This window comes from Panthera tigris (genome assembly GCF_018350195.1).
Source record: "Panthera tigris isolate Pti1 chromosome D4 unlocalized genomic scaffold, P.tigris_Pti1_mat1.1 chrD4_random_Un_scaffold_73, whole genome shotgun sequence".
In the NCBI taxonomy this organism is placed as follows: Eukaryota; Metazoa; Chordata; class Mammalia; order Carnivora; family Felidae; genus Panthera; species Panthera tigris.
The window spans coordinates 148,554-169,256 of NW_024962174.1; the positions used below are offsets into that span (position 1 = coordinate 148,554).

Below are 20,703 nucleotides of genomic sequence, written 5' to 3' on the forward strand. Positions count from 1 at the left end.
CCCAGGAAGGAGGGGCTACGTGGTCGAGCATGTCTTAGAACCCTGGAAGGAGCAGGAAGACAGGGCTCCCCAGACCTTCATCTCCAAGGGCAGGTGGAGGCAGGGCCTCTAGCCCAGTGAGTGCATGCACCTCCCTTTTGTTACCGGAGGGCAGAACCTTCTGTCTGGAGCAAGGGCCAGCGTTTTCCCGGGAGCCCAGCAGACGGCTCTGGAGAGCTCAGGGTAGACCCAGACATCCGTGTCAGGCCCCGCGGGGCCTCGGTACCGGGACTGGGCGACAACAGGAGACGTGTCTCTGTGGACAGATGCCAGGTCTCAGGCCACCTGCCACGGGCCCTGCCCTCGACGTTCTGGGTGACCTTGGACAAAACCTCGGTGTTCCCTGCTATAAAAAGAAGCGATGGGTTCCTCATGGGCTCGTCAAGCTGTGCTTCTGGGATTGGGGGTCGGGCCTCTAGGGGGCCGTGGACGTTCGGGGAGTCCACGCCTCATCCCGGTGTCGCCCTGAGCAGCTCTGTCCTGTGTTTGCCACACAGGGCTTCTGCCTTAGGTACCGTCGGGACAGCGTACGCCCGCCCCCATATAGCTGAGGTTTAAAACCGTAAGGGCAGGTGAGCCCTGGGCCAAGTCTGTCCCTCCGGGTCTCTGCTCCTCTGTTCCTTGTTGTCCTGTGCGCTCAGGGGGGACCAGTGGGTATGCAGTCTGGTTGCTCAGTCTTCGGGAGTCCAGCTGAACCTGCAGGTCATTCTTTTACCAAATCCCATCGTCCCGCACTCGCTAAGTCCAGGCCTCGACCCACAGCCCCCATCCTGTCCCTGATCCCACGCTGGTCATGGGGAGCAAATCTGCAAGCTCTTCTGAGACCAGCAGGCCGGGACCCCAGGAGCAGACCCAGGGAGAGGAGAGGGCTGCCCCTGCATCCAGCAGAGGAGCTGAGGGTGGGGCAAGGGGCCCAGACCCACATGTGAACGAGGGCATGTTCGGAGGGGCCTGTGTGCCCAGCAGGCTCACCCTGGGCTGGAGAGAAGGCCTTGCCCTTTGGAGAAGGCTGGGAGGGACGAAGGTCCAGCCTCCCTCATCCACTGTGGGGGTTGGGGCCGCCTTGCCGTTCAGGCTCCACAGGCTGGGACCTGGGGCAGGTGGTCTGGACCTTCTGGACTCGTGCTTCCTTGCAGGCACATGTGCAGAGGCCTCCCTCCAGACTCGCTAGAGGGGACACAGCACAGGAAGATTCAGACCCTGCAAAGGAAGATGCCACGTGGGGGACCCCGTAGAGTCGTGCTCACTGAAGAGGTCACAGTGCTCGGCACATGGCAGGCACCTGAGATCCCCGGCTGAATTAGGGAAGGAGGGAGGGAGTGAAACCACAGTAGCGGGGTCCACACCAGGTCAGGTCAGAGGGTGTCACAACTCGGGCTCTGGAAGGGGGCACGGGACACGTCCGTCTGTCCCTCCAGCGCTGACCTTCCTCCACGTGGGACCTGCTGACCTCCTGGATCATGTCTACCTCCTCTGCAAACAACGCTGAGTGTTCCCAGAAGGGGGACAGCGGGCAGGGGCCAAAGAGGGGCTACCGGAATCCTGTGCCCTGGGGGACTCTGGGACAGCCTTCCAGGTGGCCCTTTATGTCCTCCAGGCACCAGGCCACGATTCCACCTCATGTCTCAGGGAATGTGCCAATCCCTCTAGAAGGCCCATTACATCCCCATGTCACAGATGGGGACACCGAGGCTAATAGCACAGCCTGGGTCACAAGTAAGACGAGCTGGGTCAGGAAGCCCATCTCCTTGACTTTGGATTGTCCTACCCGCAGGCATGCATCTTGGTGTCCTGGGGCTCGGGGTCCCTCTTCCTGGGGAACCCCACCACCTGCCGAGGCCCCCCGCCACCCACTGAACTCAGGGGAGCAGAGCTGACCAACCTGCCTGGGGCCCCACATGGGGCTGGGGAAGGGCCGACCCCGGGCTCTGGGGGATCTCCCAGTACTGGGCCAGCTAGTCCCCTGAAGGACGAGGACTTCTCGCTGGGGATCGGCTGGGGCCTCGGCTTCCTCACGTTGTCACCTGGGCTGCCGGTCCCCAGACCAGAAACCTGCCCGTCTGAAGGTGACCACTGCTGCCTCCCTCTGGTCTCACTTGCCTGAGTCCCTCCCAGGGACCACCCCGCATCTCTGACGCCTGCTACCATGGGGGTTGCCTCCCCTTGGACTGGGACGGGTCTGGCCTCCATTCCGGGGAACACACTGGCTTTGGAGCATTATTTGGCCCAGAGGCCCGTGAACCATTCAGGCCCTGGGACTTGAGGGATGCTCTCCCCCCTGCGGTGTGACCGTCCAGCCTTCTGCATCTCCCAGTTTCTGTTTGGGCTACGGGAGGACCGGCCATGTTCTCTCGTGTGTCAGGCTGTGGTGTCACGGCACAACAGGGGTCTCCACCCTGAGACCGTGCCCATTGTCACCGAAGGGGCCTCTTTTTCCCCACCTAATCTTTAATCCATTGTGATTTCAAGGTCAAAGGAGAAAAAGTCTATTTCAAATGACCACAAGTACGAAAATGAATCTGTCCCATATGAAAAGTCGGTGCAGACCCACAGGTATCTCTGGCGAGATTCCACTTGAAGGAAACCTCCAGAGTAGGTAACGAAACACGGAGAGAAAGCAGACTGGGGGTTCCCAGGGGCTGGCGGGGGCACGAATGGGGAATGAGGGCTCCGGGTACACGGTGACCCTTGGGGACCGAGATATTCTGCAACAAAATTCTGTGGCGTGGTTCACAGCATCGTGAGCGTACCCAGTGCTCAGGAATTGCACAACGTAAAATAAACAAAATTTTTATTGAAGATTAATATAAATTATAACTAATGAACAAATAACAGCTAAAAAGTAGAAGAGAAAAAGGATAAGGGAGAAGAGGAAGAGACATTTTGGTGGGGATCGGGGTCAGGGATTGGAGAATAAATTTGAAATAAAATATAATAAACAAAAAATAAAATAAAATAAAAAAAGCACCCTGTATAGGTCTTCAATCCCTTGATTTTTGGCCAACATCCATGTGGGAGCAAGGACAGTGGCAGGGGCGGGGAGAAGGGCGATGGCAGGAACAGTGTTGGGAGCAGAAGCGGGAACAGTGGAACCAGCAGAAGCAGGACCCAGCTGACTGCTCAGGTGCCCGCTGTCCCCGCACAGGTCCCAGGTCACCTGCTGGCTCTCCGGCCCCTGCAGGAGTCGCCCCAGACTCCACCCCTGCCTGCAGAGACGCCGAGGACCCCGATGCCGTTGGGCCGGGCTCTGGAGCCACACCGGCTTCTGCTCCTGCCCCGGACTCTTGAGAAGGAAGCAGAGTGATGGTTGCGGCGGCTCCAAGGCCTCAGGGTGAGAGGAAGGAAGTTCCCCCCGCCACCCACCCACCCAGCGCCGGCCTCTCCAGGGGCCTTTGCAGACACACAACTCAACCCAGAGCCGCCCCGAGAAGCCGCGGCCAGGAACCCACACCAGGACCTCTGCCCCCCTGCAGTCTGCAGCTGGGGCTCTCAGTCTCTGCTCCTGGCCCCACGCCAGCCCCCGGGGGCTCCTCCCTGGGTGGCCCAGCACCGCCTGGGCCCCGTGCACCCCCATCGCCCACCCCCAGCCTTCTCACCCTCAGGCTCTGACTCCGGGGACTCAAAGTACTGGTCCCAGGACAGGTGAACGAGGACCTTACAGCGGAGCCGGGGCGCGGAAGGCCTTCCCAGGCCAACTCCAGGCCCTGCTTCCCAAAACCTCAGTGCAGTCACTCTCTCCACGGGTCCAGGGTGGCCCTCCTGGGCGATGGGGCACACACACAACTCTGTAGGGCAGGTGTATCGGGATTCCACCAATCGTTTCCCGATGTCATCGGTTGATTTCTGTAAAGACAGTGACCCGCAGACAGCCCGGAGACATCACAGCCCTGCCTGGCCAACTCAGTGTCCTTCTGCCCTCTCCCCCTGCAGCTCTCAGATTGGACACAGACCTGAGTGTGCACAGATCTGCACCCGGAGCACAGTGACATCCACCTACAGGGCTTGGGATGAACATCGGGGACAAGAGGGCCACCCCAGCACACCCTGTCCCTCCTAGCCAGCCTTGACCTGGGGTGTGAGCATGACCCGCCCACCAGGCATCTGACCCCTTCATCAGCCTGCACCTGCTCAGGTGGGCCCTCCACACATGACCCCTCCTTCCACGCACACACACACACACACACACACACAAACGGGAGGGGACCTAGGGCCCCACAAGTCAGATCAGAGCGGTATCGGGCTGGACCGGCTGTCTCTGGGTCTCCCTGTGTTACCTTTGGGTCCCTACGAGCTAGAGACCTGAGGCGTCCTGTGTACGACCTGACCCACTGTCTCCAGGGTCGGGAAGGGTCGCGGCCGCGGGCTCCCCTGAGCCGGCAGCTGCGGGACAAGGGCACACAACAGGAGAACATGTTCGTCAGGCGAAGGTGTCCCAACGAATGAGCCCAGTCGGGCGCTGTCTCCAGAACGTGGGTGCCTGGTGACCCGGGTTGTGAGTTCAATTGGGCTCTGTGACCAGGGAGGTGAGGTCACTTCCTGGGGTCCCCTTACCCGGCTTCCTGCTCCTACAAGAGCCCCTCCCAGGCTGCAAAGGGCTCCCCTCCACCCCATGCCCTGTCCCTACAGGGACACCAACACAGCCCAGACACATCCCTGCAAGGCCTTGTGCAGCCGGTGCCGTGATTTTTGGCCAAAGAGCAGGGTTCAGACCTGGGTTTTCCTCCTGACCAGTGCTAGGACCCTGCACTGTACCTCCCGGGGCCCCTGGTCACCCATCTGCACACTGGGGTCCTTGTGGCATCTACTTGTAGGGGCGCCATCAGGGAGCCACCTGTAGACACGTCCCGTGCCTGCTATCCCATGAGGCTCGTGGGCACACGTGGCCGTGGAAGGATGAGGAAGGGGTGGGCCTGGCACGGAACACACACATGCGGGCCTGGGTCCTCTCCGGGTCCAGGCACAGCCACCCCTCCTGCATGGGTCCCGGGCCCGGGGGAAGGTGGAGGTGAACTCGTTCAGACCCTGTGCCCACCAGACATGCACGCCCGGGGCTCCATTACATCTGGGCTCGGGTCCCATTGCCTGGTCTGGGCCTATGAGCTGGGCGGTCCCCACTGTGGCTCCCCGCCTTCCCGGTTCCTGGTCCCAAGTGCCTCTGTCACCCCCTCCCCTCCCGGGTGGACGGCCCATGTGACCGGGTTCTAAGGGCTAGAATATGATGACTGGGTTTCATTTCTGGGCCGATTCATGGAATTTCTGGTTTCCTCTCTCCTGGGTCATTCTCTGTCTCTGCCTCGGACTCTGTGTCTCTCTTTGTGTCTCGCAGGAGCAGGGCCTGTGGGCTCCAGGGTCCAGGTCACAACCCTCAGAAGCCTCCCTTGTGGCCCGTGTCCCTCCCCCGACCCGGTGCTCAGCTCCCTCATGAGGCCTCCTCGCCCCAGCCGGGGCACTGCCTGTGGAACCACTTCCTAATGAGGACCCAAGGCTCCAACAAGGAGGGTCTTGACCTCGGTCCCCACACCAGGGTCCATGCTCGGCCACGTGCTGCATACCCAGGTCCTCTGTCTTCCAAGCCCCCAGGCTGCCCTCTGCTCAGAAGGACCCTGAGGGAGTAGGAAGCATTTTCCCAGGAGGGGAGAACAGAGGGCCAAGGATGAAGATCTTAGGACACAGACTCATCTATGAGCCTGTGGGACCCTTGGGACACTGTCTACACAGCCCAGTTTAGGAGGAGGAAGCTGAGTCCTTCTGTGCTGTAGCCCCGTCCACACTTCCTAGCTCCAGGGGCCCAGCATGGTACACACAGGACCCCAGACCCCGTCTTCCCTAGTTCTTGCCAATCCTCCTGGACACCTTGGGGACCTTGTGACCCTCAGCCGGCACATCTGCCCTCCCTATGTGGTGGGTCCCGGGCTATTGCCAGGAATCCTGATGTCCCTGCCCCATGGCCCCACTGCCTCCAGCCTTTCTTTTCTTTCTCCCGTGTTACCCAACCCCTCCCAGTGTGGACTCCCCTCTGATCTCCAGTTGGACAGTCAGAATGTGTGTGTGTGTGTGTGTGTGTGTGTGTGTGTGTGTGTGCACGCGTTTCTGGAGACGCCCAGAGGTCACAGCCTCACAGGGACGGGGTGGATAGGGACCCCCGAACATCAGGGGCTCTCATTCCCAGGGGGAACCCCATGTGGGGGTAGAGGCTGGCCTAGGACTGGAGACCAGCCCTGCGCCTTGGACCCTGCACACCTGTCTTGTCCTGGGCCAGTCCTTGCCTCTTCTCAGGGTCCCTCTGTCCCTGGGGGTCAGACGGGGAAGTGCATCAGTGTGGCCACGGCCCAGGCTTGCCCCAGGGGTAGGTGGAGGGGAGGTGCCCCGGGTATGCAGGCCTCCCTCCCCAGGGCCGGCTGGGTCGTGGGGTGGCCAGGTGTGCCCAGGGACCTGCACCCAGCACCTGTAGATGATCCAGACGGTCCGGTGATGTGCATGAGTCCAACCGCTCCCCACCTGGCTGGTCCCCCATATTCCCACCTCCACCAACTGCTCTGGGAACCAAACCTCTCCTCGGCCCCAGAACCATGCCCGCCCCTGCCAGGCAGGCCTCAGGGTGCGAGGCAAGGTGGGTTGGACATCTGGGGACACGATGACCAGTGACTACACCCACCTCACCCAGCTGGCCTGGACCGCAGACTCCTCCCCAGGGTCCAGGTGCATGGACCCTGGGGCATGGCTGGGCCAGGGCTCCTGGAGGCAGCAGTGGAGGCTGACTCAGGGCAGGGAGAAGTCGGTCTGCCCCTTGCCCTTCTCCTTTCCTCCTTCCGCCTTGTCTTCCTGGCAGGACGTTGGACACGGGTCCAGCCTGTGCCTGGCTGCAGCCCCGTGAGCAGTCAGAGGGTGGCAAGCTGCCCGGGGAGGCCGGGGGCCACCTCCAGGATGACCAAGTGTCAGGGGGCTACTGTAACTGGCCATCCCCCGGGCACTCAGTGATTTCAGCCCTTTGTATACATGAGCCGTGACCCCGGGACCGGGTCCCGGCCCCCTCTTCATCCCACGAGGCCCGCATCCTTCCCAGCCGAGGCCCCGTCGGTGGCCGGCTCTCCCTCCAGCCCCAAGAACTCCGTGGCTCCAGAGGCTCTACATCTTTCGCGGCTGGAGCCCGAGCAGCCATCAGGGGCCTGGATCCGGGCCCTGGAGCCCCTCAGGGAGGACAGGTGAGACCGGGCAGGAGCCAGGAGAGGGCCGAGTAGAGGCTCCTTGAGGTCATGGCCTCCTGCTCAGCACAGACCCAAGTGTGTGCTGATCCCTAGGGCACCTGGACCCCAGCTGCCGGGCAGGCTCGGGGACAGAGTCCACAATGTGGCTCCTGGTAGCTCACAGGTGTCCCTGTGCCCTGTAGCTACACCTGTCCTACCAGCTGGACTCCCTCCTGGTCGGCCAGCAATATCTGTGGCCAAAAGGAACAGGTCACCGTCAAGGTCTGGGAAGAATGAGTGGCCAGGCAGAAGGGGAAGGCTCGCCCTCGGCTCAGGGGGTCCCTGCCGGGCCGGCAGGGGCTCCGGAGGTGGTATTCCAGCGCTCTGCTGACCAGCCCTGTGCCCAGAAACACCTGCCTCCCTTCTCTGGGCCTCACTCTCCTGCTCTGTGAAATGGGTGATGCAGGGCGATCACTCCCATGGCAGGAACAAGGCAGGTACCGGTGATGGATGGAGCACCCGTACAGGGCCCGGCTCGCAGACCGCAGTGGGGAAGGGGAGAGGGGACGCCAGTGAGGCCCCGCCCCCAAAGCCATCCAGCCTTTCCATCCAGCCACCAGGGCCTGGCATGGCCGCAGGAGCGGTGGCCGACCAGACTCCGGACACAGGTCACTGTGGCCTCTTTCTCAGCAGTGGGGACCCGGGGGGCGGGGACACCCAGGGTGCAGGGGTGCTCGGGGCAGCTCCTCCCTTGGAGGGAAAGAGAACAATGGAGACGTTCTCTGGGGTCCCCCCAGGCCAGGAGAAACGGGAGGAGCGCTCCCCCAGCCCAGAGAGCTCTTCCCCGTGACTGTTTCCCTGGCGATGGTAGGGGGTCAGCGGGTTATACTGGCTGTAAACAGTGAGTCTACACTTGAATGTGTGAGCCCCCGAATTCACCATATACACTGAAAGGAGGTTTCACAGAAAACTCGGCAGGAACTTGCTTCGGCAGCTTGTGAGTCTCAATTTGGAGCCCTGTCCTTCCCAGAGACCCCAGGGCCTGGACTGTCCTCCCAGTCCCCCCCAGAGACCCCAGGGCCAGAGACCCCAGGGCCCGGGCTGTCCTCCCAGTTCCCCCCAGAGACCCCAGGGCCCGGGCTGTCCTCCCGGTCCTTCCCAGAGACATCGGGCTTCAGCTCAGCCTCAGCCGCCACACGCCCCGGGGCAGCCTTGGGCCCTCACGAACTCTGTCTCTCAGGGTCCGCAAGCACAACTCCTCACTGCCCCTGTCCCCCCAGCCGGCGGGCGACACCGCATCACCGGTGCCGGCCTGGACGTGACGATCAGCAGCTTGGACGAGAGCATCCGCCGAGCTGGCAGGGGCACGTCCCTTGGTCCCCTCTCCGAGACCTCTCCGGGTACGGACCTCACTTGAACAACGCCTCTGACAGGAGACCATCTCTGGACCTGCCGGGGAATCCAGCCCCGGGAGGAGGCGGCGACCTGCTCTGCTCTACAGAGGAGGAGACTGAGGCAACATCATCCTCCCAGGCCGGTGCCTGGGAATCCACGCTTGCCTGGGGGCAAATACCAAGCCCGAGAGCTCCCTCCACATCTAGGATGCCGTGGCTCTGAATACACTGCCTGGTCTCCGTCCCCGAGCCCGGCCAGAAGCTGGGGTCCAGGTGCCCTAGGGGTCGGCACACACCAGGGTCTGGGCTGAGCAGGAGGCCATGACCTCAAGGAGACTCCACTCGGACCTCTCCTGTGTTCCGTGCCAGGCCCACACTTCCTCATCCTTCCACGGCCACGTGTGCCCACGAGCCTCATGGGATAGCAGGCACGGGACGTGTCTACAGGTGGCTCCCTGATGGCGCCCCTACAAGTAGATGCCACAAGGACCCCACTGTGCAGACGGGGAGACCGGGGGGCCCCGGGAGGCACAGGGTCTGAGCGGGTCCCAGCACTGGTCAGGGGGAAAACCCAGGTCTGAACCCAGCCCTGTGGCCCCAAAGCCGTGGCACCGGCCGCACCAGGCCTCGCGGGGACGTGTCTGGGCTGTGTTGGTGTCACTGTAGGGACAGGGCATGGGGTGGAGGGGAGCCCTTTGCAGCCTGGGAGGGGCTCTTGTAGGAGCAGGAAGCCGGGTAAGGGGACCCCAGGAAGTGACCTCACCTCTCTGCTCACAGAGGCCAATGGAACTCACAACCCGGGTCACCAGGCATTCTGGAGACAGCGCCGGACTGGGCTCATTCGTTGGGACACCTTCGCCTGACGAACATGTTCTCCTGTTGTGTGCCCGTGTCCCGCAGCTGCCGGCTCAGGGGAGCCCGCGGCCGCGACCCTTCCCGACCCTGGAGACAGTGGGTCAGGTCGTGCACAGGACGCCTCAGGTCTCTAGCTTGCAGGGACCCAAAGGTAACACAGGGAGACCCAGAGACATCCAGTCCAGCCCGACACTGCTCTGATCTGACCTGTGCGGCCCCATGTCCCCCGTGTGTGTGTGTGTGTGTGTGTGTGTGCGCGAGGAAGGAGGGGTCATGTGTGGAGGGCCCACCTGAGCAGGTGCAGGCTGATGAAGGGGTCAGATGCCTGGTGGGTGGGTCAGGCTCACACCCCCGTCAAGGCTGAACGGCAGGGACAGGGTGTGCTGGGGTGGCCCTCTTGTCCCCAAGGTTCATCCAGAGCCCTGCTGGTGGATGTCACTGTGTCCCAGGCGCAGGGCTGTGCACACTCAGGTCTGTGTCCGATCTGAGAGCTGCAGGGGGAGAGGGCAGAAGGACACTGAGGATGGCCGGGCGAGGATGTGATGTCTTGGGGCCGTCCGTGGGTCACTGTCTTTACAGAAATCAACTGATGAAATTGGGAAACGTCTGGCCAAATCCCGATACACAAGCCCTACAGAGTTGTGCGTGTGCCCTGTCGCCCAGGAGGGCCACCCTGGACCCAGGGAGAGAGTGGCTGCAGGGAGGTCTTGGGAAGCAGAGCCTGGAGATGACCTGGGAAGGCCTCCTTCACCGCCCCGGCCCCCCCACAGGGTCCTGGTTCACGGGTCCTGGGATCAGGACCCGGAGCCCCCGGAGCCAGAGCCCGAGGGTGAGAAGGCTGGGGTGGGAGATGTGTGTTCACGGGGCCCGGGCGGTGCTGGGCCACCCAGGGAGGAGCCCCCGGGGGCTCGTGTGGGGCCAGGAGCAGAGACTGAGAGCCCGGGCTGCGGCCTGCAGGGGGGCAGAGGTCCTGGTGTGGGTTCCTGGCCACGGTTTCTCGCGGAGGCTCTGGGGTGAGTTGTATGTCTGCAAAGGCCCTGGAGCGGCCGGCGCTGGGTGGGTGGGGGACCTTCCCTCCTCTCACCCTGAGGCCTTGGAGCCGCTGCAACCATCACTCTGTTTCCTTCTCAAGAGTCCGGGGCAGGACCAGAAGCCGGTGCGGCTCCAGAGCCCGACCCAAGGGCATCGGGGTCCTCGGCGTCTCTGCAGGCAGGGGTGGAGTCTGGGGCGACTCCTGCAGGGGCCGGAGAGCCAGCAGGTGACCTGGGACCTGTGCGGGGACAGCGGGCACCTGAGCAGAGTCAGCTGGGTCCTGCTTCTGTTCTTGCCTCTGCTGCTGTCACAGTTCCCGCTGCCGCTCCCAACTCTGTTCCTGTCACTGCCCTTCTCCCCGCCCCTCCCAATGCCCTTCTCCCCACTCCTGCCCCTGCCCCTGTCACTGCCCTTCTCCCCGCCCCTCCCAATGCCCTTCTCCCCGCCCCTGCCCCCGCCCCTGCCACTGCCCTTGCTCCCACATGGATGCCAGCCACAAATGAAGGGCCTGAAGGCTCTCACGGGGTGTTTCTTCTATATCTAATTGTTGTTCCATTCCCGGACCATGACCCCCCACCAGAATGTCTCTTCCTCTTCTCCCTTATCCTTTCTCTCCTCTTCTATTTAGCTCTTACTTTATTTGTTCATTGTTTCTTTATAATCCACATTAATCTTCAATAAAAATTTTTGTTTGTTTTACATTGTGCAATTCCTGAGCACTGGGTACGCTCACAACGCTGTGAACCACGCAACAGAATTTTGTTGTAGAATATCTCAGTCCCCAAGGGTCACCTTGTACCCAGAGCCCTCACTCCCCATTCGTGCCCCCGCCAGCCCCTGGGAACCCCCAGTCTGCTTTCTCTCCGTGTTCTGTTACCTACTATGGAGGTTTCCATCAAGTGGAATCTCGCCAGAGATACCTTTGGGTCTGAACCAACTTTTCAGACGGGACAGATTCATTTTAGTACTTTGTGTTCATTTGAAATAGACTCTTTCTCATTTGATATTGAAATCACAATGGATTAAAGATTAGGTGGGAAAATGGAGGCCCCTTCGGTGACAATGGTCTTTGGGTGGAGACCCCTGTGCGTGCTGTGACACCACAGCCTGACGCCAGCCAGGACAGGGCTGGTCCTCCCGTGGCCCAAACAGAAACCAGGAGATGCAGAAGGCTGGACGGTCACACCACAGAGGGGTGAGCATCCCTCACGACCCAGGGCCAGAAGATTCACAGGCCTCTGGGCCAAATAATGCTCCAAAGCCAGTGCGTTACCAGGGATGGAGGCCAGACCCGTCCCAGTCCAAGGGAGGCGACCCCCATGGGAGCAGGCGTCAGAGATGCGGGGTGTCCCTGGGAGGGACTTGGACAAGTGAGACCCGAGGGAGGCAGCAGTGGTCACCTTCAGACGGGCAGGTTTCTGGTCTGGGGACCGGCAGCCCAGGTGACAACGTGAGGAAGCAGAGGTCCCCAGAGACAGGTGGGACGGGCTCCCGTCTCTGCGAGAGAGTCCTCAGGCAGAGAGGAGGGAACGGGGGCTCCAGGGGGACGCTGCCAGCCTGCCGGGAACCAGCCCCTCCGGCTGCAGGTGCACTTGGGTGGCAGAGGGACCTGAACGGGACAGCAGTGCGTGGCCGGCCTCGCTTTCCCCATCCAAGGCCAACGTCCTCTGCAGCCCTTGCCACTCCGCCCCTCGTCTCAAAGCAAGGTGGTCTCTTCACTCAGGTTCCCTGGTGCCCGTTCAGGACAAGGATGCCTCCCGGCAAGAAAGAGGAGAGCCGGGCGGGGCTCACACAGCCCCGGGGGCCCTGGCAGACAAGCCGGCACTCGGCCTGTGGGCCACGGCCCTCTCCTGCCCCCACCGGCACCGTCTGCCCTCTGTCCCTTGACCCCCACCTCCCAGGAGACGAATCCAGCCCGAGGACAGCCTCGGGGATGGCCTGGGAAGCGCTGGGTGTTAGGACAGGTGAGGGAAGACACAAGGGGTGTTCTCGACTCCCAAATCTAACGACCCAAGTCTGGGAGGCGAGAGGAAGATGGGAGGAAATGCAGGGTGTGCATTTGCACGTCTTCCTAAGAGTAGAGGTGGGTGGGTGACGCAGGGACTCGGGCAGAGACCTGACGCCTTCAAGGGAGCCGGGAGGAGGGTCCGAGGGAACCAGAGCAAACCCACAAAAGCACAGGGGCGGCGGGAGGTGCCGCAGACATACGTGTGCGGGTCCTCCAGGGCCCCCACCCTTCGCTCTATGTGTGTGTGTGTGTGTGTGTGTGTGTGTGTGAGTGTGTACGATGGCTAAAAACCTTGGTGAGGGGCACCTGGGTGGCTCAGTCGGTTAAGCGTCCGACTTCAGCCAGGTCACGATCTCGCGGTCCGTGAGTTCGAGCCCCGCGTCGGGCTCTGGGCTGATGGCCCAGAGCCTGGAGCCTGCTTCCGATTCTGTGTCTCCCTCTCTCTCTGCCCCTCCCCTGTTCATGCTCTGTCTCTCTCTGTCTCAAAAATAAATAAACGTGCCCGCTGTCCCCGCACAGGTCCCGGGTCACCTGCTGGCTCTCCGGCCCCTGCAGGAGTCGCCCCAGACTCCACCCCTGCTTGCAGACACGCCGAGGACCCCGATGCCCTTGGGTCGGGCTCTGGAGCCACACCGGCTTCTGCTCCTGCCCCGGACTCTTGAGAAGGAAACAGAGTGATGGTTGCAGCGGCTCTGAGGCCTCAGGGTGAGAGGAGGGAAGGTCCCCTCCCCACCCAGCGCCGGCCTCTCCAGGGGCCTTTGCAGAGACACAACTCACCCCAGAGCCTCCCCGAGAAGCCGTGGCCAGGAACCCACACCAGGACCTCTGCCCCCTGCAGTCCGCAGTCCAGGGCTCTCAGTCTCTGCTCCTGGCCCCACACCAGGCCCCGGGGGCTCCTCCCTGGGTGGCCCAGCACCGCCTGGGCCCCGTGCACCCCCATCGCCCACCCCCCGCCTTCTCACCCTCGGGATCTGGCTCCGGGGGCTCCAAGTACTGGTCCCAGGACCGGTGAACGAGGACCTTACGGCGGAGCTGGGGCGCTGAAGGAGGCCTTCCCAGGCGATCTCCAGGCCCTGCTTCCCAAGACCTCCGTGCGGCCACTCTCTCCCTGGGTCCAGGGTGGCCCTTCTGGGCGACGGGGCACACGCACAACTCTGTAGGGCAGGTGTAATGGGATTCCGCCAGACGTTTCCCGATTTCATCGGTTGATTTCTGTAAAGACAGTGACCCGCGGACGGCCCGGAGACATCACAGCCTGCCCGGCCATCCTCAGTGTCCTTCCACCCTCTCCCCCTGCGGCTCCCAGATTGGACACAGACCTGAGTGTGCACAGACCTGCCCCTGGGACACAGTGACATCCACCAGCAGGGCTCGGGATGAACCTTGGGGACAAGAGGGCCACCCCAGCACACCCTGTCCCTCCATTCCAGCCTTGACGGGGATGTGAGCCTGACCCACCCACCAGGCATCTGACCCCTTCATCAGCCTGCACCTGCTCAGGTGGGCCCTCCACACACGACCCCTCCTTCCACACAGACACACACAAACACACACACACACACACACACAGAGGAGGGGATGTAGGGCTGCACAGGTCAGATCAGAGCGGTGTCGGGCTGCACTGGCTGTCTCTGGGTCTCCCTGTGTTACCTTTGGGTCCCTGCGAGCTAGAGACCTGAGGCGTCCTGTGCACGACCTGACCCACTGTCTCCAGGGTCGGGAAGCGTCGCAGCCACGGGCTCCCCTGAGCCGGCAGCTGCGGGACACGGGCACACAACAGGAGAACATGTTCGTCAGGCGTAGGTGTCCCAACGAATGAGCCCAGTCCGGCGCTGTCTCCAGAACATGGGTGCCTGGTGACCCGGGCTCTGAGTTCAATTGGGCTCTGTGACCAGGGAGGTGAGGTCACTTCCTGGGGCCCCCTTACCCGGCTTCCTGCTCCTACAAGAGCCCCTCCCAGGCTGCAAAGGGCTCCCCTCCACCCCATGCCCTGTCCCTACAGTGACACCAACACAGCCCAGACACATCCGCGCGAGGCCTGGAGCGGCCGGTGCCAAGGCTTTGGGGCCACAGAGCTGGGTTGAGACCTGGGTTTTCCTCCTGACCAGTGCTGGGACCCTGCACAGACCCCGGGCCTCCTGGGGCCCCCCGGTCTCCCCGTCTGCACAGTGGGGTCCTTGTGGCATCTACTTGTAGGGGCGCCATCAGGGAGACACCTGTAGACACGTCCCGTGCCTGTTATCCCAAGAGGCTCGTGGGCACACGTGGCCGTGGAAGGATGAGGAAGGGGTGGGCCTGGCACGGAACACACTCATGCGGGCCTGGGTCCTCTCCGGGTCCAGGCACAGCCACCCCTCCTGCCTGGGTCCCAGGCCCCGCGGAAGGTGGAGGTGAACTCGTTCAGACCCTGGACCCACCGGACACGCACGCCAGGGGCCCCATTGCATTTGGGTTCTGGTCCCAGCGCCTGGTCTGGGCCTACGTGCTGGGCGGTCCCCACTGTGGCTCCCAGCCTTCCCGATTCCTGGTCCCACATCCCTCTGTTACCCCCTCCCCTCCCGGGTAGACGGCCCGTGTGACCGGGTTCTTAGGGCTAGAATATGATGACTGGGTGTCATTTCTGGGCCGATGCATGGAATTTCTGGTTTCCTCTCTCCTGGGTCCATTCTCTTTCTCTGCCTCGGACTCTGTCTGTCTGTGTGTCTCGTGGGAGCAGGGCCTGTGGGCTCCAGGGTCCAGGTGACAACCCTCAGAAGCCTACCTTGTGGCCCGTGTCCCTCCCCCGTCCCGGTGCTCAGCTCACTAATGAGGCCTTCTCACCCCAGCCAGGGCACTGCCTGGGGAACCACTTCCTAATGAGGATCCGAGGCTCCAACAAGAAGGGTCTTGACCTCGGTCCCCACACCAGGGTCCGCTGCTCGGCCACGTGCTGCCCACCCAGGTCCTCGGTCCTCCAAGCCCCCAGGCTGCCCTCCGCTCAGAAGGACCTTGAGGGAGTAGGAAGCGTTTTCCCAAGAGGGGAGAACAGAGGACCAGATATGAAGATCCCAGGACACAGAGTCGTCTATGAGCCTGTGGGGCACTTGGGACACTGTCTACACTGCCCAGTTTACAGAACAGGAAGCTGAGTCCTTCTGAGCTGTAGCCCGTCCACACTTCCTAGCTCCAGGAGCCCAGCGAGGTGGACACAGGACCCCAGACCCCGTCCTCCCCTAGTTCCTGTCAATCCCCCCGGACACTTGGTCACCTGGAGGTGGCCCCCCGGCAGCCCAGGGTTGCAGCCAGGCAGCTGGGGGGTAGAGGCTGGCCTAGGACTGGAGACTAGCACTGCTCCTTGGACCCTGCACACCTCACTTGTCCTAGGTCAGTCCTTGCCTCTCCTGACCTCAGTGTCCCCCCTGTCCCTGAGGGTCAGACGGCGAAGTGCATCAGCGTGGGCTTGGCCCAGGCTCGCCCCCAGGGGTAGGTGGAGGGGAGGTGCCCCGGGTACACAGGCCTCCCTCTCCAGGGCCAGCCGGGTCTGTGTCCTGGCCAGGTGTGCCCAGGGACCAGCACTCAGCACCTGTGGATGATCCAGAGATGACGCTGACGTGCATGAATCCAATCGCTCCCCACCTGGCTGGTCCCCCATGTTCCCACGTCCGTCAACTACTCTGGAACCCCAACCTTCCTGAGCCCCAGAACCATGCCCTCCCCATCCAGGCAGGCCTCAGGGTGCGAGGCCAGGTGGGTTGGACATCTGGGGACACGATGGCCAGTGACTACACCCACCCCACCCAGCTGGCCTGGACCGCAGACTCCACCCCAGGGTCCAGGTGCATGGACCCTGGGGCATGGCTGGGCCAGGGTCCTGGAGGCAGCAGTGGAGGCCGACTCAGGGCAGGGAGAAGTCGGTCCGCCCCTTGCCTTTCTCCTTTCCTCCTTCTGCCTTGTCTTTCTGGCAGGACGTTGGACAGAGGTCCAGCCTGTGCCTGGCTGCAGCCCTGGGGGAAGTCAGAGGGTGGCAAGAGGCCCCTGGAGGCCGGGGGCCACATCCAGGATGACCAAGTGTCCGGGGGGATTGACAGGAACTACGGGAAGATGGGGTCTGGGGTCCTGTGTCCACCTCGCTGGGCTCCTGGAGCTAGGAAGTGTGGACGGGCTATGGCCCAGAAGGACTCAGCATCCTCTTCTGAAACTGGGCTGCGTAGACAGTGTCTCAAGGGTCCCACAGGCTCATAGATGAGTCTGTGTCCTGGGATCTTCATCCCTGGTCCTCTGTTCTCCCCTCCTGGGAAAACGCTTCCTACTCCCTCAAGGTCCTTCTGAGCGGAGGGCAGCCTGGGGGCTTGGAGGACCGAGGACCTGGGTGGGCAGCACGTGGCCGAGCAGCGGACCCTGGTGTGGGGACCGAGGTCAAGACCCTTCTTGTTGGAGCCTCGGATCCTCATTAGGAAGTGGTTCCCCAGGCAGTGCCCTGGCTGGGGTGAGAAGACCTCATTAGTGAGCTGAGCACCGGGACGGGGGAGGGACACGGGCCACAAGGTAGGCTTCTGAGGGTTGTCACCTGGACCCTGGAGCCCAAAGGCTCTGCTCCTGCGAGACACACAGAGAGAGACAGAGTCCGAGGCAGAGACAGAGAATGGACCCACGAGAGAGGAAACCAGAAATTCCATGAATCGGCCAGGAAATGACACCTGGTCATCATGTTCTAGCCCTTAGAACCCGGTCACACGGGCCGTCCACCCGGGAGGGGAGGGGGTAACAGAGGGATGTGGGACCAGGAATCGGGAAGGCTGGGAGCCACAGTGGGGACCGCCCAGCACGTAGGCCCAGACCAGGCGCTGGGACCAGAACCCAAATGCAATGGGGCCCCTGGCGTGCGTGTCCGGTGGGTCCAGGGTCTGAACGAGCTCACCTCCACCTTCCCCCGGGCCCGGGACCCAGGCAGGAGGGGTGGCTGTGCCTGGACCCAGAGAGGACCCAGGCCCGCGTGAGTGTGTTCCGTGCCAGGCCCACCCCTTCCTCATCCTTCCACGGCCACGTGTGCCCACGAGCCTCATGGGATAGCAGGCACGGGACGTGTCTACAGGTGGCTCCCTGATGGCGCCCCTACAAGTAGATGCCACAAGGACCCCACTGTGCAGATGGGGAGACCGGGGGGCCCCAGGAGGCCCGGGGTCTGTGCAGGGTCCCAGCACTGGTCAGGAGGAAAACCCAGGTCTCAACCCAGCTCTGTGGCCCCAAAGCCGTGGCACCGGCCGCTCCAGGCCTCGCGGGGACGTGTCTGGGCTGTGTTGGTGTCACTGTAGGGACAGGGCATGGGGTGGAGGGGAGCCCTTTGCAGCCTGGGAGGGGCTCTTGTAGGAGCAGGAAGCCGGGTAAGGGGGCCCCAGGAAGTGACCTCACCTCCCTGGTAACAGAGCCCAACAGAACTCGGAACCCGGGTCACCAGGCACCCATGTTCTGGAGACAGCGCCCGACTGGGCTCATTCGTTGGGACACCTTCGCCTGACGAACATGTTCTCCTGTTGTGTGCCCGTGTCCCGCGGCTGCCGGCTCAGGGGAGCCCGAGGCCATGATGCTTCCCGATCCTGGAGACAGTGGATCAGGTCGTGCACTGGACGCCTCAGGTCTCTAGCTCGCAGGGACCCAAAGGTAACGCAGGAGACCCAGAGACAGCCGGTCCAGCCCGACACCGCTCTGATCTGACCTGTGTGGCCCCATGTCCCCCCCCCCCGTGTTTGTGTGTGTGTGTGTGTGTGTGTGTCTGTGTGTAAGGAGGGGTCGTGTGTGGAAGGCCCACCTGAGCAGGTGCAGGCTGATGAAGGGGTCAGATGCCTGGTGGGCGGGTCATGCTCACAGCGGGTCAAGGCTGGAAGGCAGGGACAGGGTGTGCTGGGGTGGCCCTCTTGTCCCCAAGGTTCATCCTGAGCCTTGCTGGTGGATGTCACTGTGTCCCAGGGGCAGGTCTGTGCACATTCAGGTCTGTGTCCGATCTGGGAGCCACAGGTGGAGAGGGCGGAAGGACACTGAGGATGGCCGGCCGGGGCTGTAGATGTCTCTGGGCCATCTGCGGGTCACTGTCTTTACAGAAATCAACCGATGAAATCAGGCGGCGACTGTCCGAATCCCGATTCACCTGTCCTACAGAGTTGTGTGTGTGCCCCATCGCCCAGGAAGGCCACCCTGGACCCAGGGAGAGAGTGGCCGCACGGAGGTCTCGGGAAGCAGGGCCTGGAGTTGGCCTGGGAAGGCCTCCTTCACCGCCCTGGCCCCTCCACAGGGTCCTGGTTCACCGGTCCTGGGACGAGGACCCGGAGTCCCCGGAGCCCCCGGAGCCCCGGAGCCAGAGCCCGAGGGTGAGAAGGCTGGGGTGGGAGATGTGTGTTCAGGGGGCCCGGGCGGTGCTGGGCCACCCAGGGAGGAGCCCCCGGGGGCTGGTGTGGGGCCAGGAGCAGAGACTGAGAGCCCGGGCTGCGGCCTGCAGGGGGGCAGAGGTCCTGGTGTGGGTTCCTGGCCGCGGCTTCTCGGGGAGGCTCTGGGGTGAGTTGTGTCTCTGCAAAGGCCCCTGGAGAGGCCGGCGCTGGGTGGGTGGGGGACCATCCCTCCTCTCACCCTGAGGCCTTGGAGCCGCTGCAACCATCACTCTGTTTCCTTCTCAAGAGTCCGGGGCAGGAGCAGAAGCCGGTGCGGCTCCAGAGCCCGACCCAAGGGCATCCGGGTCCTCGGCGTCTCTGCAGGCAGGGGTGGAGTCTGGGGCGACTCCTGCAGGGGCCGGAGAGCCAGCAGGTGACCTGGGACCTGTGCGGGGACAGCGGGCACCTGAGCAGAGTCAGCCGGGTCCTGCTTCTGCTCCTGCTTCTCCTGGTTCCACTGTTCCTGCCACTGCCCTTCTCCCCGCCCCTGCCCCCGCCCTTGCTCCCGCATGGATGCCGGCCACGAATGAAAGGCCTGAAGGCCTACACGGGGTTTTTCTTTTATTTCTATTTGTTGTTCCAATCCCCAACCCCAACCCCCCACCAGAATGTCTCTTCCTCTTCTCCTTTATCCTTTTTTTCTTCTACTTTTTAGCTGTTACTTTATTTGTTCATTGAAAATGCACATTAATCTTCAATAAAAATTGTATTTATTTTACATTGTGCAATTCCTGAGCACTGGGTACGCTCACAACGCTGTGAACCACGCCACAGAATTTTGTTGCAGAATATCTCGGTCCCCAAGGGTCACTGTGTACCCGGAAACCTCACTCCCCATTCGTGCCCCCGCCAGCCCCTGGGAACCCCCAGTCTGCTTTCTCTTCGTGTTCCGTTACCTACTCTGGAGGTTTCCTTCAAGTGGAATCTCGCCAGAGATACTTTGGGTCTGCACCTAATTTTCATATGGGACAGATTCATTTTCGTACTTTGTGGTCATCTGAAATAGACTTTTTCTCCTTTGATATTGAAATCACAATGGATTGGGGTGCCTGGGTGGCTCAGTCGGTTAAGCGGCCGACTTCGGCTCAGGTCCGTGAGTTTGAGTCCTGCATCGGGCTCTGTGCTGACAGCTCAGAGCCTGGAGCCTGTTTCAGATTCTGTGTCTCCCTCTCTCTGACCCTCCCCCGTTCATGCTCTGTCTCTGTCTCAAAAATAAATGTTAAAAAAAAAAAAAAGAAATCACAATGGATTAAAGATTGGGGGGTGAAATGGAGGCCCCTTCGGTGACAATGGGCACAGTCCCGGGGTGGAGACCCCTGTGCGTGCTGTGACACCACAGCCTGATGCCAGAGAGGACACGGCTGGTTCTCCCATAGCCCAAACAGAAACTGGGAGATGCAGAAGGCTGGACGGTCACACCACAGAGGGGAGAGCATCCCTCATGACCCAGGGCCAGAAAAGTTCACAGGTCTCTGGGCCAAATAATGCTCCAAAGCCAGTGCGTTCCCCGGGATGGAGGCCAGACCCGTCCCAGTCCAAGGGAGGCGGCCCCCATGGGAGCAGGCGTCAGAGATGCGGGGCGTCCCGGGGAGGGACTCAGGCAAGTGAAACCCGATGGAGGCAGTGCTGGTCTCCTTCAGACGGGCAGATTTCTGGCCTGGGGACTGGCAGCCCAGGTGACAACGTGAGGAAGCCGAGGCCCCAGCCGATCCCCAGCGAGAAGACCTCGTCCTGCAGGGGACCAGCTGGCCCAGTACTGGGAGAGCCCACAGAGCCCCGGTCAGCCATTCCCC

General features: G+C 62.4%; 2 protein-coding genes across 4 annotated transcripts in view; one reads left to right on the plus strand and one right to left on the minus strand.

Annotated features, from left to right (window-relative positions):
• Window positions 1-2,875: 2,875 nt before the first annotated feature.
• LOC122236271 overlaps window positions 2,876-20,703 on the minus strand; it is a 35,052-nt gene continuing 17,224 nt past the window's right edge. Inside the window, exons 1-3 of one of the 3 annotated variants that reach the window (XM_042977138.1) lie at window positions 4,314-4,507; window positions 3,636-3,882; window positions 2,876-3,322 (exon numbers count right to left, since the gene is read on the minus strand). In XM_042977138.1, coding sequence (XP_042833072.1) covers window positions 3,021-3,322; window positions 3,636-3,882; window positions 4,314-4,451 — 687 coding nt within the window. In that variant the 5' untranslated portion in view covers window positions 4,452-4,507 and the 3' untranslated portion in view covers window positions 2,876-3,020. The other 2 variants (XM_042977139.1, XR_006214337.1) reach the window with 2 other exon arrangements.
• LOC122236270 (skin secretory protein xP2-like) lies at window positions 9,447-11,200 on the plus strand. The gene is made up of 3 exons (XM_042977137.1): window positions 9,447-9,623; window positions 10,052-10,301; window positions 10,605-11,200. Exons 1-3 carry the CDS (start codon window positions 9,486-9,488, stop codon window positions 11,183-11,185), a joined length of 969 nt encoding a protein of 322 aa, XP_042833071.1. The 5' UTR covers window positions 9,447-9,485; the 3' UTR covers window positions 11,186-11,200.

Excerpts from the sequence above, each read along its gene's own strand:
- LOC122236270 (XM_042977137.1), top strand. The coding sequence starts at position 9,486 with ATGTTCTCCTGTTGTGTGCCCGTGTCCCGCAGCTGCCGGCTCAGGGGA. Across the intron at positions 9,624-10,051 it reads TAGCTTGCAGGGACCCAAAG|AAATCAACTGATGAAATTGG; the intron begins GTAACACAGGGA and ends CTGTCTTTACAG. Across the intron at positions 10,302-10,604 it reads CCCGGAGCCAGAGCCCGAGG|AGTCCGGGGCAGGACCAGAA; the intron begins GTGAGAAGGCTG and ends TTCCTTCTCAAG.